The 17,596-nt window shown below is 33.8% G+C and overlaps 2 protein-coding genes across 2 annotated transcripts in view; one reads left to right on the top strand and one right to left on the bottom strand.

The window, feature by feature from the left end:
• CBG25513 overlaps positions 1 to 961 on the bottom strand; it is a gene marked incomplete at both ends in the record, with an annotated part of 1,980 nt that extends 1,019 nt beyond the window's left edge. The window contains one exon of the mRNA XM_045242019.1: positions 952 to 961. Coding sequence (XP_045098288.1) covers positions 952 to 961 — 10 coding nt within the window. The remainder of the gene's footprint in view (positions 1 to 951) is intronic.
• Positions 937 to 1,161, top strand: CBG04244 (the record flags this gene model as incomplete). The annotated part of the gene is made up of 1 exon (XM_002630273.1): positions 937 to 1,161. The coding sequence occupies one exon, from the start codon at positions 937 to 939 to the stop codon at positions 1,159 to 1,161; it is 225 nt and encodes a 74-aa protein (XP_002630319.1).
• Between the last annotated feature and the right edge of the window lie 16,435 nt (positions 1,162 to 17,596).

Below are 17,596 nucleotides of genomic sequence, written 5' to 3'. Positions count from 1 at the left end.
CAGGAAATATTTCAAAAAAGAAATACTTAATTGGCAAGAAACATATACAACAGAAGAAGAACGAGGAAAATCGAGTAATTAAAATTGGACATTTTGAACTGGACAATACGGTAGATTCGAATTTTGTTATCGGTTTCGCAGTTAGATGGTAACGCTGAAAGAGTTTCGAAAAATTCAATAATAATAAATTATACAAATGATAATACTGGTCTTCGGTTATTTGTAATTTTACGGAAGACGGAAATAAAACTTTTTCATGGATGACGGAAGAAGGAACGAACTTCTGGAAACGCGATTTTCGAAATAGGTATAATTTTTCCGGAATTGCCAACAATAAATCTTCATTTTTCAATTTGAGCAAAAATCACATATTACAGAGAAGAAATCGTGTTAGCGTCGGGCAAAAACAATAGATCCTCGATTTCAAAAGTTTCCGATTTGAAGTTCCACCGGTTTCGTAGTAACTAACCTTTCAAAAATTTAAATGCAATAAAAAACGTTGGTCCCCATTTAATGGTGAAAAAAATTGCTGAAAAAAAGGACAAAAATCTAGCCAAAATATTGAAATATTTCGGGTTACGGTAGTGCTTTTTTACTGTTAGACTCGAATGGCTTGCTTTGGATAGTTTCCTCTGAAAAATGATGTAACTCTTTCGTTCTAAAAATGGAACATTTTTATTGCACCAATCTCTTTTTTGATCAATTAAGTCTCCTGCGTCTCTCGATTTTTCACACTCTCTCTCTCTAACTTCTCCGATACAAAATGTTCTCTTTTCTTCTTTTTTTTTCATTTTGCTGCTCAAATGTTTTATGTTTACCAGATAGCTTAACTCTCTGGCCCTAGGCACCTTCTTCGACCCGCCAAAAGTTTCTAAACGTTTCCATTTCCCCTATTTTTTGACCTACTTTTTCAAATTGCTCTCTGCACCTTTAAACATGGCTTCCACATACTCTCTACCATCTGACTACACAGAGGATAATCCATTTACCAAGAAAGAAATGTCGCTGTTCGTTGTGATTTATACATTTTGTGTAATTTTGCTAATTATCATGTATGAGCACTTAATGCCGGTCATTAACAATCCAACATATCCCCATTACAATAAAGTACCATCGTTTGAGTTTGTCAGTGGAGCGCAAACGACGACGCCTGGATTTTAAAATGTTGAATTTATTTGAATGTTTATAAGATTTGTATTGTTGACATAAAGCTGGTATATTCATTTTCTGTCATAAATGTGTTGTTAATTGAGAATACAGAATAAATACTGAAAAAGTTCGATAGAGCGAATTTTCCAAATTTTCAGATTTTTTTTTTGAAAATTCAGAGTACTTTTTTACAGTTTTTTTTCCAAATTTTAGAGAGAATAAACCAGAAATTGGATTTTTGGTGAACAAAATTTTCGAATTTCTGAATGATATTGATTCGAAATATCCAGAAAATTGAAAACTGAGATTTTCAAAATGATTTTTCGAAATTCAAGATCTTCATCGTGACTTTGTACCTTAGCAGTTTGATCTTCAAATCTAGATTTTTAAAAAACACTGAACACGACGTCATCAAGTCGAAAAGGGGGCAAAGTATGTAAAAAGACAAGAAAAATAAGAATTTCTGAACCTTCGAAAAATGATGCAAATATTGCCCCATGATCTGATCGTTCTCCGTTGCTTCTTCTTGTTCACCTCATTTTTCCTGTTTCCCAGAACCACGTGGGTTGTAGTGTGAACTAGGGAGGGGTAATTGTCATCATGCGTTTGGGTTACTGTAGATTTGAAGGACCTATGTATATAAAGAAAATTGGAGATGCTTATTTGGTTTCCTTTTTTCTTCAGACATCAAGGAGATTCAGTTTTTAAGAACAGTGACCGTAAACCCTTTGCCCCTCAAACTGTCAACTTTGAGCCCGTATATCTCATTTTTTTTAAAAGATACCAAAAAGGGTTCAACTGAAAAAATGCTCACCATAATTTTTATAAACGTGTTAGTTAACAACTTTTATATATCTTCAACAAGGACGGAGATATATGGGTTCGAAGTTGACGATTTAGAGGGTCAAACACTATTAGAGTGTTTACGGTAACTAAAAAACAGTGACCGTAAACCCTCTAACAGGTAGCTTCCCAAACCGTCAACTTGGAGCCCATATATCTCATTTATTGTGAAAGATATCAAAAAGTGATAAACTAACAAAATAATTATCAAAATATCAGCATTATTTTAGCAATTGATCAATTTTTGATATCTTTCATGGAAACTAAGAAAAATTGTGTCGAAATTGACGATATTCTTTTAGAAGGGTTACGGTATTAGGCACAAAACTGTCTGAAACATGGTCCGGACCGTGGTTAGGTCGCGGTACTGTTTTCGACATCTTTGTTTGAAATCCCCATAACGTTGGCTTTTGGAAATCAATGAATTTGCGGTAGGGCGCGTTTTAACACTTTCTAGAAGTACTAGATGTCAGAACAGTTAAATTAAAACTTCTGATTTGTGTCCCCTAAATTCTCTCTTCTGACGTTATAACTCTTTTGGAGATCAATTATTGTCCTTTTTTTTGGAATACGGAAGTTTTCAAATACTAGGTTATGATAAGACAATATCGTTGTTTGTAGCATAACGTTCTACATGTATCATTCTCGTCGGTAATTAAAACTAATCCATGAACGACTAAACGGACGGAAGTTAATTGAAACTGATTAGTTGGGGAGAGAGAGAAAAGAGATGATATGTAGGATAGGAGATAAGGAGAAAATACAGTATATTTTGTCATAAAACACATAAACATTAGGGCTACAAATTTTTGATATTTTTTAAATATAATTTAGATGATGTTTCGAGAATCGCAAAGTTTAAAAATTAGCTATCATCAAAAAATAATTTCAAAATTTCAAAAATCTTTGAAAACTGTCCAGAGCACCTGATTATTTTTACCAATTAGAAAGTTTATTAATTTTTCAAAAAATTAGTTTTTTGATTAATTGTATTGCATTTTCCGCTACACATGCTTACTTACTGTAAAAAATTTAATAGTACGTCCCACTCTCTAACTTTCAACTTTGAGCCAATTAATTCCGATTCCTGTGGAAGACATAGAAAAGAAGTCGATTTACAAAATGTTTATGATATTATGATAAAAATTTTGTCATTTGATCGCTTTTTGATATCTTCTACAGAGAAAGATATATATGGGCTCGAAGCTAAAGATCTGCGGATGGCTACTCTATAAGAGTTGTTACGGTATGCTATTTTTTCAGGAGAGAGAGAGGAACATGAAAAAGCTGTGGAAATTGCTGTTTTCTATCCACCAACAAGTTTTCAGGAGTGAAATTTTTGAAGACGAATCTTCAGAATCGTTTTCAGATGATGATAATATATATGTACTGGTTAGTTATTTTGCGGTAGATTTTTTCGGATTTCTTTTGGAGCTACGGTATGCATTCTGACGTGACGGTGTACAGTGATCGGATCTTCTGCTATAATAAACTTTCTATTTTGAAGGATTATTCTACAGTACTTGGAGAACTGGACTCTCCAGAAAGATACCAAAATTTTGAACCGTTTTTTTCATTCAGATGAATTTTTACAAAAAAGTTGTCAACTACGAAAATGAAGCTCTCATCTTATTCAGTTCACTGGAATTTTCAGAAAAATCGAAAAATTCTGGAATACTTTTCTAGGGCCTCAAGGCAGACTAATGAAAAGTCGAAATATGATATCTTTTTGTCAGGTAGCCTTCTGTTCAAACAAGAATCCCAATACATATGCAAAGATCGCCCATTATGTCCGTATCCCCCCGAAACATGTTGCCTTGTTTTGTCCCCATTTTGTACGCGATCTCTATATTTTTTGGTCTGGATATATTAGGCAAAATTTTACGATTTGGTGATTCTTGAATTTTGAGATTCTTAACTGACAGCCTGATTCGAAATTCTAAATCTGAAAAATAGAGATAAATTTAGAAATCCAAAATTTTTTTAAACCCGGAAAACACCCTTTTTTCGGTATCTAAATTCCCCTTCCTGTCATTTTCTCCTCTTATCATTTCCAAAAAATTTTTGACCTATCTTCTTCTTCTTCCTCCCCATTTTTACAGTTGTATCACCGTTCAAAACCACACGTTTCTTCAGTTTTTCCCCAAATACAGGTATTTTATCCTTCTTTTATCACCTCCTCTCTCTCTCTCTCTTTACTACAGTAATCCCCTTCTGTCCATATCAGCACGTGTCCACATTTCGATGAAAAGATCAGTCTGTCTTTGCAGAGACTATTTTATCGCCGAAAAATGTGCCTATTATCGTAGTTTATGTACAAATAAAACACATTTGGTCAGTGATCGCTGATCATAGTGGTCTCCGGCACAATTGAGTACAAATAGGTGGTTGGTGCACTGACTAGAGAATTGGCTAGAGGTTAAAGTACAAATAACCTGTTTTCAAAGCAAATCTCGGGGTTTTAAACCCATAAAATCGAGTTATACGTCTAGAAAAACCTATAGCCCGCAGAAGAAATCGAACTTGTGGGTCGTCTGCTCTAAAGTCCACGCTTTTACCGATTGCGCCACGCGTGCTGGCGCTCTGTGGAGCGCCGCACGCAAAGATGAGATGGCGCAACCGGTAACAAGACTAACTTTGGAGCAGAAGCCCACAAGTTCGATTCCTTTAAAAATATACCGGTTTTTCTAAGCGTAGAATTTGATTTTTTGGGTTCTAAACTACAAAAATTGGTTTTGAAAAATGTGAAGAAATGAGTTCTTAAAAGGATTTTTGCTACAAAAACGGTCATTTTGATCCGAGAAAGGATTTGAGACCGAAGTAGCATTGATCTCTGTCCGTCATAAACTCTAATCCTGTAATTCTTAAAATGGTTTATTTTTTCGTCCGAAAATAATTTTTTTTCAGGCTTCTTTGTAGAATTTTACGAAAAAAAAATGTGTTCCGAACGGAATAAAATTCCAAGAATTCGTCCAATTTTTCTGACAATTTAAAGTGATTTTTCAAATGTTCAAATTTTTATTCTGCAGTTCAAAGTTCGAAATTCTAACTTGAAATTGTGCTAGGCAGAATTTTCTCTGTTTCTTTGCTCATATTTGTTCTTCGAACCACCTACGTTTTGGCGGTTAAGACGCGAGACCAAAGAGCCTAACAATTTGAAAAAAGTACAGTAACCCAGAAAATCTACTCAAAAAGTTCAAGAGGGTTAAAACTTTAAAAAAAGTCTTAATAGAGTTATGCAAAAAGTACTCCTGAATTTTTCGAAAATATGATAAGCAGCTACATTTTTGGGATGGAATACTGTAGACATTTCTGGAAAATTTTATCTGGATAAGAAGAAACAAAATGTTGAAAACACTAAACATCTATTTGTAAGATCGCACTTTTAGATTTTAATCTTTTTTTAGTGGCGAAACTTTTTGAATCTAAAAAACTGGGTCCAAATAGAAGAAACACCACACATCGGGTACAATTAGAAAATGCGCTCTATTGAGAATCTCAGGATTTTTTAAAGAAGGTTTTTAAAACACAGAAGTTATTTCGGCGTCCTCGTGTTTCTAGATTTCTAAAACGTTTGAAATTTTTTAACATGATTTTTTTAGAGATTTGAAAAATTCCAAATTATTAGCAATCTGTAATTCTGGTTTTCCATTATTTTAAGATTCACGAAATTTCAGGAATTTGAGACCTCTTGGAAAATTGTGAAATTCAGAAATTCAGAAATTCGAAAATGAACACGTTCAGAAGTTCCAAAGATCCGAAATTCCAATATTCGGAAAATCTGAAATTTGAAAATTCTGAAAATGTTCTATTGTCATTATTCCGGATTCTCAGATTCCTTTATTTCAAAGCAATCACTTCAATTTTAAAAATTTCCTTCTTTTTTTTTTCAAAATTTCGATCTCTCTAGTTTCCTTTCTGAAAAATTGTGATCTTTCATTTTGACCCCCAAGAAAAAGGGAAAAACAGAAATCGAAGACACCTGAAAAAATGATTCATTCCAAAGAAAAAGAGTCTGAAAATCAAAAAGACCAAAATATGAAAAATAAACGATGAATAACAGATGTTTTTTTTAATGATTTTTTCCTTTTCAAAAATCTCAAATACATAATCCTCGCATTTTAAGATGTTGCTCATCGTCACAAAAAAGTTCATAATCACAGAAAACCAAAGATTTTTTTGACATTAAGAAAAACAAATTGGCTGAAGACGTCAATAGGTTCGATGATCTGAACTGGTATTTGGATAATTCGTTCTAGGAAAATGGAAAAATAAAAGAAAACAAAAATTTCTGGTAATCGGGATCAAGAAATACCGGATAAATGGGATTTAAGAACATTTAAAGAATTATTTTTTTAATATTTCATTTTTTGTTGAAAACTGGAAAAAATTTTTGAAATACCGTGAAACCTGTATTAGATGGGCCCCTATAATAGAAGAGCCGCTCTAATAGAAGGACCCTCCAAGGGGGGTTTGGAAAAATAGAAGGGCTCTTTGTGAAAAAGGACCCCCTTTCAAAATGTGTTTTGAAATCAGAAAATTTCTGTACTTTTTTAGTAGAAAATATTCCAGGAACTCCACAATTTAATAGAAATTTTTTGAAACTCTATTTTTCGATGAAAATTTTACCAGTATTAGAAGGGCCGGCCCTTCTAATACAGGTTCTACGGTTAGTTTATGGGATAACCAGCGACATTCTGAGATTTGTCAAATTTGAAATTTTTTGAGATATTCTGAAATTCAGTGATGATTGAAAAATTAGAAACCCTGGAAATTTGAAACTTCTGAATTTTAGAATTTCAGAAATTCTGAATTTCCGAGTTTCTGAATTTCTGAATTTCTCAAATTTTGAATGTTTTTATGCCTACATGTTTTTCTCCATCTTTCCAGAAATCCATTTTTAGCCATTTCGTCAATTCTGATTTCTGATTTGGTCTCGAATCAGAAATCACAATTAGTCGAAAACCAAAATCCAGAACAAAGATTTTGTTGTTTTTTTTTCGTTTTTGGCTCAGCCTCTCCTTGTGCTTTGCTGTATGTGCCCACTCAGAAAGTGGGCGGAGCCGAAAAAGAAAAGAGAGGGAGGTTTAAAAAATTCATCGAGTTCAAAATACAGATATGGAATTTTTGAACAAAGTCGTATTTTGAAATTTCAATGGTTAATTTCAGGATTTTGTAGATTTTTCGGAAAATTATAATATTTTGGATATTTTTGAACCTCAAACTTTAATTTTCTCAAATTCTATAGCAGTTTCTGACACTTTATAAACTTCAAATTATGAAAAAAATAGAATAAATCTTCAATCTTTCTTGGACTCGTCCTACAGTACTCACCTAAAAGAAGATCCCAAATGAATCCAATTTACTGGAAAGTTGATCAACTTTGGATGCCTACAAAAGTATTTGTCCCTTTTCCATTTTGTCTGAGAATTTCAGAAGTTACACAACAAGACGAGAACTTAATTTTTGTAGTTTAACACTTTCTGGTTCAACCACCTACTGAAGAGACAGAGACGCAGACAGCTAGAGTGTCTTGTTGTCTGCGTTTCTAAATAGCCATATCTAATTGTAAGCTTCTAGTAGTGCTAGAATAGTAATTTTTCTTGCCAAATGTTTCAAGTTTTCTAGATTATATCCTGAAAGATGGAAACTACAAAAATCAAGCACTAGAATTGATATAAAATCTCTGAAATTGTCAGATCAAACGGGAAATAACATAGTAATTATTCAGGCTCTCAAAGTTGACCAATTTTCGACTAAATTGGTAATTTTAAGTCTTTTTTTGACTACTACTGTATTTTTTGGGTTCAAAAATTTATTTATAGTTATACACCTCTCCACCATAGATCACCTTTTCCCCTTTCCCCATGCTCTTTTTATAAATTCCGTGTAGATTTTTTTCCTGTGTGACGAGACATCTCCTTTTTCTTCCTCTTTTCTGTTCTCTGCCTTTTTTTTGCATCTTCTAGTTCTTGACCCCGATGCTCTTTTCCTTTTTTTTTGTGTGCTCATTTTTCAGCTTGCTCTGGGCCTACAAGGTTTTTTTCTAGTTTGGTCTGGGATTCTTAATTTCCTAGATTCTGAAATGTTGAGGTTTTGAGATTATAAGATTTTCAGGTTCTGAAAATCGGATGTTCTGAAATTTTGCAATTTTCTTTCTTTTTCTTTTATTATTCCCTCTTTTTCCTCTTTTTTTCTACCGACCAAAACCCAACCGAGGTTCACCGAGTCCACCTTTTTCACTGCGTCTCTTTCTCTCACTCTCAACCGCTCCAACCTCTCCCTTCCTGCGCTTATATCTCAAAAACTAAGAAAGCTATCAAAAAAGTTTTAACTACAAAAATGTGTAAAATACAATTTTACACAATTTTGCAATTTTACACAATTTTGCAATTTGCTAAATTTGCATCTTCAAGACTAAAAAAGATACGAGCGTTTGGACGGAAAAAGTGAGTGCATTCGGGTGCAGATCGAACTGCGGGTGCTATAAAATAAGCGCCCCCTCTCGTCATAAATATATTCATATGAAAAAAATAGAGAAATGAGAGAACATTTCTGTTTGGTTTTTATGGACTCTAGATTTAAGCTTTTTTCCTCAACATGGCTGGAAATTTTCTTATAATTCCTGTTAAAAATGTTCCTTTTGAACCCAATGAGCTCATTTTTGAGAGCAAAATTTTTCCTCTTTTCAGGGTCTTCACCTTTTTTTCCTTCCTTTTTATTCCTTTTTTTTTGCAAAATTCTTATTTTCCAACATCACGTATTTTTATGTGTCATACCAAAATTCTTGGTTAGCTCCAATCCCAATTTTGGAGTCAAAAAGTCGGAAGTTCAAAAAATAAATATTAAAACTAGATTTCTCATAGTAGTTTGCCCCTAGCCTGAAAATTTCAGGTTTCTAGCTCAAAGTGTCGTAAGATTTGGTGTTACTGTAGCTTTGTGTTTGCGGACAATGTACCAAAGCTTACGACACTTTGCGCTAGAGGGATGAAAATTTCAGGATATATGTAATCAAGTATGAGGCAGGAGTGAAAAAGCATGAGGAATTGATGAACTTGGTTTTGGAAAATTCTCACTTCGAAAAAGAAACACCTTAAAAATTGTTTCTCTGGATTTCAGACGGAATATTCCAGAAAACCAAAAACATATTTAATTTCCCATGGATTTTTTACCCTATGTTGCATTTTTCAGATTTTTAGCTCAGAGTGTCGTAAAATATGATGAAACTGTAGCTTTGTGTTTGCGGACAATGTACCAAAGCTTACGACACTTTGAGCTAGAAGGCTAAAAATTTTAGGGTAGTGGTAAAAAGCTATGAGGAATCTAGTGGTGAACTTGGTTTTTCAAAACTCCCACTTTCAGATGGCGGATTACTGTATCGCTGCCAAAAAGATCAACTACATGTTTTTGACCTTGTAATTCTATCATCCCGTCGAGTTTTGATCCAGAAATGCAGCTGACCAAACAAATTATTGCGGGGGACACAAAAAAGGGGCGGGGCCTAATCTTTCGTAGACTCTTTGACCTACTTAAATATTGAACGATCTATTTGTTTTATGATTTCAACATGTTTCCATTTTGTTCTCGATCTACACCCAATTTTCGTTCGAGATCAAATATTTTTCTTGTGAAATTTGAAACTTTCGGGAATTTTTTTTCAGAAAAAGAAAGCTTAAAAAACATTTGAAGCCCCCACAATTTTTTCGTCGGTATGACTCAAAAAAAATCTACTGAACCATAAGTAAAAAAAAGCAAATGGAGGCAACAAACATCTGTTGACGTCTGATTATTTTTGTTTTTTTCCAGCCAACTGATATTTAGACACAGAGTACAGATTAGATTACACTCTGCTGAGTTATTTCTAGTGATCTGTTGAAAATTGAACTTTCATGCTAAAAACCGAACTTTAAAGACGAAATTTCGAGAAACAAAGGTCATCACTCGATTGCTCATGTTTTCTTACCCCCACCCAGAAATTTTCAGCCGTCTTGGTTAAACTGTCGTGAGGTGTGATGTATGGTCTGCAAACACCAAGACACCATATCTTCCGACACATTGAGCTAGATAGTTGAAAGTTTCAGTGTAGGGGTAATAAATTATGAGAAATTCAGTGGTAATATTTGTTTATTTGAAAATTTGTCTTTTTAATTCAAAAAATCGTGTCTGACTCAGTAGCTCAAATTGTCGTAAAATAGGGTTAATGTCTGCAAACACCGATATAGTGATATTTGGAAAAAAACTAACCTTATCATTGAATTTCTCATACTTTTTTACCCTTCTCTTGAAAATTACAGCTCTTTAACTCAAAGTGTCGTCAGCTGTGGTGTGTTGTCTGCAAACACCAAGTTACAGTAACACCATATCTTACGACACTTTGAGCTAGATTGCTGAAAACTTCAGTACTGGAGTAATCAGACGCGAGAAAACGAATGGCGATCTTTAAATTTTGAAATTCTGACGCCTAATACATCGAATTCGGTAAAAAGTCAAACTAGAAAGGTTTCCTGATTTATGTCGTAGACAGAAACCCACTTGGAAAAAAGTGGTTTTAGGTTTCCAAAAAACAAATATTCATTTCTTTGAATTTTTTTTTCTTTCCCCGCCAGACCGAACAGTGTCTGGCGGGGATAGAAAAAAGTACAAATAAGTTCAAATACTCTCACAAAAATCTGTTTTTTTGGTTTTCATTTTTACTGTCTTGCAGCCAACCGCTCTTTTGCACTTGTGTTCTACTTTTCGATGTTTTCACAGTTTTTTCCCAACAATATATTTTTCATTTTTTGCACTATTTTGGTCAAGAGCCATGTGACTTTACACTTGCACCCTTCTATTATTTGTACAGACTCTCATTGCTCTTTTTTTTTTTGCACAAAATAACACTTTTCTTTCGGTTTTTTTTTCTCGCAAAACCTACACACTGTATTGGCTCTTGTAAAGTCTAGTTGAAAGGCTCTTGTAAAGTCTAGTTGAATTTTTCAGCCTCCTAGCTCAAAGTGTCGTAAAATATGTTGTTACTGAATTTTAGTGTTTGCGGACAAAACACCGAAGCTTACGACACTTTGAGGTAGAAAGCTGAAAACTTCATGGTAGGTGTGAAATTTCGTGGCTAATTCAAAAATATTATTGGTTTTTCCTAATATTTTGTGTGAAGCGCCCAAAAATTTGAATTAGTCGTTTCGAGTTTCAAAACCAAAATTACGAAAATTCAGTGTCACTACTAGATTCCACATACTTTTTTACCCTTCTTCTAAAATTTTCAACCCGGTAGCTTGAAGTGTCGTATGCTTTGGTGTACTGTCTGCAAACACCAAGCTACAGTAACACCATATTTTACGGCACTTTAATTTAAAAATCTGAAAATTCCACTACAAGGGTAACTGAACATGAGAAATCTAGTGATGATTTCAGTTTTTTGAATTTCTGGCATTTTCATTCAAAGAATCAGAGCTAACCAAAATTTTTTTCGCGAAAAGTTCAGAATTCCACCCTAACGGTATAAATCAAATTTTCTGATCATTCGAAATCCTAGATTTGATATATTTATTATTAGATTTTTTCGGAATATGTCTCATTGGTAATGACGCTGTCTGATCAGATTAGGCTTTAAGAAATTATTACAGAAAAAAAGTTCACCTTTTTTTCTTTTTCAGCTGCTTTTATTTCTGGTGACTAAAGCTTAGGATTTGGTTGTCGGTTAGACTAGATGGAGAGATCAGGAATCGAAAGATCAGGGCAAAACGTCAGTGTTGTTCAAGACACTAGAGTTTAGCTATGATTTTCAGTTTTTCGTAATTAAAATTGTGAGAAACCAAGTTTACCTCTAGAGTCTAAACCCAATCCGTAATCTACAATTTCGTTTTTAAAATTGGACATTTCGAAAAAGCTAGTTTACCACTAGATTCCTCATTCCATTTTACCCCTAATTTGAAATTTTCAGCCGTCTAGCTCAAAGTGTCGTAAGCTTTGGTGCATTGCCTGCAAACACCGAGCTACAACTACACACATTTTTCGACACTTTGAGCTAAAATTCTGAAAATTACAGGGTAGAGGTAAATGGCTATGAGAAATCTAGTGGTAAACTTGGTTTTTTAACTTTCTTGCATCGAAGTTTGGAAAATCAGCAAAGATTAGGTTTTTTTTTTGGGTTTCGAAATTTTTTATCGAAAACCAGTTTTATTTTCAGATTCCTCATAAAATTTCACTCCTTCAGTAAAATTTTCAGCTTTCTAGCTCAAAGTGTCGTAAGCTCTGGTGCATTTTCTGCAAACACCAAGCTACAAAAACACCATATCTTACGACACCTTGAGCTAAAAGGTTTAAAATTGCAGGGTAGAGTGTTGCACCCACTAAATGTGAAGCTATTCTTTCATAAAAGACGTCTTAATAACACTAACAATCATTTTTCAATTAACGACGAGAGATTGCCAACTGTTCAGAGGATTCGTGATTTGGGAGTCATTCTCAATTCGTCACTGACCTTCTCTGACCATTTCGCTACTACACTCAGTAAAGCACACCAACGAATTAACATGTTCTTTAATGTTCTCCGCCGGTCTAAAATGGATATTTTCGTAAAATGTTTTGTCATCTACATTCGCCCCATTCTTGAGTATGGTACAATTGTTTTCTCCCCCGTCCTCAAGGAGCAAATCAAGCTTCTTGAAGACGTTCAAAAGTCATTCCTGTTCCGATGTTACAAGAAGTTCAACTATCCCTATATATCCTACTTTGATTGTCTCCGTGATCACAATTTAGAATCCTTAGAGTACCATCGACTTCTATCCGATCTAGTTTTTATGTATAAAACTCTAGTTTCCCGGGAAATTGCAATTGCCCATAATCTATTCATTGTCCCGTTTCATCATAATCATCTAAGACGCCATCCATATTACATTCGCTGTACATTAAAAATGCTTCAAAACTTTCTGCTCAATTTCTTACTCTGCGTTTTTTATCCTGCTGGAACTCGCTTCCAAAAACCGTGTTCCCACCCTTGATTTCATCCATCTCTTTTAAAACTAATTTAAGTCATGTTAATTTATCTTCTTTCCTGTTCCTAGGCGAACATAATTTCTAACTCATTTGTTTAGTTTGTAACACATTGATTTTATAAGTGACTGATAGTCCTGAATCAATTAATTATGATTATTATTATTATTATTATTATTATTGTAGACGTAAACTTTTGTGAGAACTCTGAATTTCGCACTCATTTTGCACCCAAATGCTCTGTATGACTCCAAAAAGTGATGTCTCGCTTTTTTTGGATTATTGTTGAGATGTTAGAAGCCTTATCCCACCGGCCGAAAGGTTTTTATGCATTTTTACAAAGTATATACTGGGAAGGATCACAATTGATCATATAAAGATAAAAATAGACGTTTTAAAAAATCCAAGAAAGCCCAATTTTTCCAGTTCCCGGAATCTAGAAATCTTGATTTCTGGTCCCTCTAATCTGTTTTTCCTGGAAGAAAAAAAATAGAAAAAAAATAGATTGGCACTATTTTTGAACTAAAATGTTTACTTTTTTTCACTATACTTCCGTTTTGATTTCTCCGATTTTTTTCTTCTTTTTCCTTATTTTTACACCTTAAAGTTTGCACATTTATCGCTTTTTTGACCACCCCGATTTTCTATTTTTAGATTTTTTTGTTTTCCTTGCGAGAAAAAAACTCATTTGTTACTATTTTGAGTGTGCAAACAGTAGCACTTTTTCTTTGGTTTTCTGACCTATTCGAAGATCAAATAGATCAATTTGTAGACTATTGTGGTTCCTAAAAGTCAAATGTTCGAAAAACCAAGCTTACCAATAGAGTATATATATATACAATAGATTTCTCATGCTTTTTTATCTCTACCCTGAAGATTTCAGCTCTTTGGCTCAAAGTGTCGTAAGCTTTTGTGAATTGTCTGCAAACACCCAAATACAGTAACACCATACCTTACGACACTTTGAGCTCGAGAGCTGAAAATTGCATGGTAGACGTTAAATTTTATGGGAAATTCAAAAATGTTATTCGTTTCCTGAAAAAAAATATGTGTGAAGCCCTGAAAGTTTAAATTACATAGTCATAAAGTGGCTTGAAACTGAAATTTTCAAGAAACGAAGTTTACCACTAGATTCCCTGTATTTTCATACCTCTACGCTGGAAATTTTGAACGAGAGAGCTGAATGTCGTAAGTTATGGTGTATCGTCTGCAAACACCAAATTACAGTAACACCATATTTTACGACACTTGAAGCTAGAAAGTGGAAATTTTCAGGGTAGGGGTAAAAAAGTATGAGAAATCTAGTGGTAAACTTAGTGCTTCAAAATTTTCAGTTTCAAAACAACTTTTCACACATTTTGAAAAATGTCTGAAAATCTTTTTGACCCTACAGTACCCCCCGTTGTCAGAACAAGATCACAACATTAGACACAACATTCACGTTCACACAGACAATCTGATGGATGACACAGTGTCTGATAATATGATAAGATAAATACACAGAGATTTAGAGAATCAGAGAGAAAAAACGGGTGGAGACGCAGAGAAGCAGACGGAAAAGAAAGATCAAACCCTCAAATGATCACACAAAACGATCAATCGGATCGAATTGTGTACAGAGACGACCTGCTTGGTCTCTCTATCGTTTTTTTTCCTCATGTTGTTGATCTTTTTTCGACAGCGTTTCTTGTTTTTTGTCTTCTGATCCCATTTTGTAAAAGCTCCGCCTCTTTTCAGATGTTTCCCAAATTCTTGAAACATTTTTTTCTGAAAACAACTGATTGTTCATCAAATTTGACACCGAACCTCAAAAAATCTGTTCTCAGGTAGTTTTCTCCGGGTTACTGTCATTCTTGAAAGTTTCCAAAGAACTTTGAGATAACTAAATTTATGAACAAAGTTTCGAAAATCTGAAATCACCATTAAACTTCTCATACTTGATTACATACATCCTGACTTTTTCAGATTTCTAGCTCAAAGTGTCGTAAGATGGTGTGTATGGTCTGCAAACACCATACAGTAACACCACATTTTACGACACTTTGAGCTAGAGGGTTGAAAACTGCAGAGTATGGGTAAAAGTCTACGAGAAATCCAGTGGTGAACTTGGTTTTTCAAAACTTTTAGTTTCAAAATCACATTCGAGGCGTAGAAAGCTTTTGGACCCTACAGTACCCCCAGGGTCCAGGGTCAAAAATGTTTTTTCGAAATTTCGAAAAATTCACATGTTCAGAAAATTTCCCTTTTTATGTGAATTTTTTTCCGAAAATCAAAGTCAATTAAAAAAAGAGAGATCTTTTGATCTCTCTTTTCTTTTTTCTTTGCTCTCCCCGAGCAAAGTGGGCGGAGCCTATTTGGACAGCTCAATGGGATCAAATCACCGTTTATAAAACCGGAAAACGAGGAAAATTTTAGAGATGAGCAATGTTTTGAAAAAATGTATTTTTCCGGATACAAACCGAATTTCCTGTCTATTGTCTGCTTTTTTTTCGAAAATTTTTTGAAACCCTTTTTTGAGTTTTTAAAAATTCATTTCTCGAATTTTCCAAAAAAAAACTTATTTTCAGATCCTCTTCTATTCTATCATTGGCTACTAAACCACGCCCACTTTCATGTTTTACAGTAATCTTTTCGAAAAATCAGAGACAACGATTTTCTGCTACAACTTTTTCTACGTTTTTCTCGTGTTCTGAAACAAACTCCAAGTTCAATGCGACCAATGTTTCTAGCTTGCTCATTCCATTTTGGCCCCGCCCCCTTTTCCACATCTAAGGGGCGGAGCCTATTCTTATGACTCGAAAAATGTGTTTTGCTTTTGCTTTTCCATTTCCCCTAGTTTCCTCTCTCCTCCTGACTTCTTAACAAGACCATTCCGATCAATTTTGTTCTTATGAAAATAGGCTCCGCCCATTTTTTTTCTTCCCCTTGAATCAACAACAACGCCTCTCGGTCGTTCAAGGTTCAACTTTTTGAACCCTTTTATATAGTCTGAGGGTTCAAAAATTTTTTGGGGTCGTCGGAAAATTTTGGTATACTGTAGTTTTGGAATTTTCGAGAAGTTTTTTCTTTTCATTCTTTTATTTCGCTCTTTTGAAATTATAGTTTTGTGACATTCGAAGAACAAAAAGGCTTGAATCTGACTATGAGTTTTGAGATTTTTCAAATATATTAACACTTACAATTCTGTTTTTTCTTCAGGTTTCAGAGTTTTTTATTGGTTTTGAGAAAATTTTTACAATTTTTGAAGAATTTGAAAAGTTCGGAAATTCCCACATTTTAATGTTTCTTGCCAAAAATATGAAATTTCAAAAACTTTGGAAATTGTTTTTTTCTCAAGAATTTGATTTTTTTTTTGGAAAAGTTCTTGTTTTTTTCGAAATTGCGGATTTTTCAGTTCTGACCCTTTTCAGATTTTTTGGTATAGATCATTTTGAAAATGTGAAATTCTGAAAACTACAAAAGTTTTCAAATTTTCGATTGACTTAATTTTGTTGGACTTTTTGAAAAATTACAGGAGAAATGCCAATTTTGTTAATGGGCCCAATATCAGATAACTGAATGAATGTAAAAAATTTAAGATTTTAGAATATTATGATTTTTTCAAAAATACCTTTGAAAAATTTAATTTTTTTAGAAAAAAAAATGTTCTAGAAAAATCGTAATGCTTAAATCAACACCATCGAAACTAGATCAATTCGTTTTTCAATATTTGATCTTTCATCCACACAAACCACATATTGAGTCATTCCAAAAACTTTAGATTCAACTTTTTTTTAAATTTTCGATCTGTCTAGGAGAGTAGGCTTGTCGATTCTATACAATTGAAATTACGCAACATTGAATTTTTCAGAATCTAGGGAATCTCAGAGTTTTAGAATCTCGGAATCTTGGAATTTCAAAATCTCGGAATTTCAGAATCTCAAAATCAGAGGATCCAACTTTCTTAGAAAACAGGTTTTTTCCAGATTCTAGGAATCTGAGAAACCCATTATCTCAGAATATTTGAACCTAAAGATATCTGGAATTCTTGGAATTCAAAACGACTTTTTTCTGAATCACCAGACATATTATTCTGGTTTTATGAACCAAATTAAAAATTATACTACAAAAAACGAAAAATTTTGAATCAGCTGTTCATTGTGGTTTGCACTCGACGCCTAATTCTTTCTGATAAAAAGGACACACTTTCCTTTTTGCTGCTAAAGGGAACAGACGTCAGACATCTGAGATCAGGTGAAAATAGATGAAAGAAGAAAACGTGGAGAATCGGAGAAAGTGTTCTATCTTCTTTTAGTTCAGTTGATAAGAGATAGAGTGTCTAAGTATCAAAAAATAGCTAAAGGGACCAACAGGATCAGATTTTAGAGATTTCTGGGATTTCAGGATTGTGAGATTCTGAGATTCTGAAAATCTAAAAGATACTAAGATACTAAGATTCTGAGATTCTGAGATTCTGAGATTTTGATATTCTGAGATTCTGAGATTCTGAGATTCCGAGATCCTGAGATTTTGAGATTCTGAGATTCTGAGATGCTGAGATTCTGAGATTCTTAGATTCTGAGATTCTGAGATTCTGAGATTCTGAGATTCTGAGATTCTGAGATTCTGAGATTCT

Source organism: Caenorhabditis briggsae (assembly GCF_000004555.2).
Source record: "Caenorhabditis briggsae complete genome, chrII, whole genome shotgun sequence".
NCBI classification, from domain to species: Eukaryota; Metazoa; Nematoda; class Chromadorea; order Rhabditida; family Rhabditidae; genus Caenorhabditis; species Caenorhabditis briggsae.
Note: the sequence above shows the minus strand (reverse complement) of the source record. Positions and strands in the feature narration are given on the sequence as shown.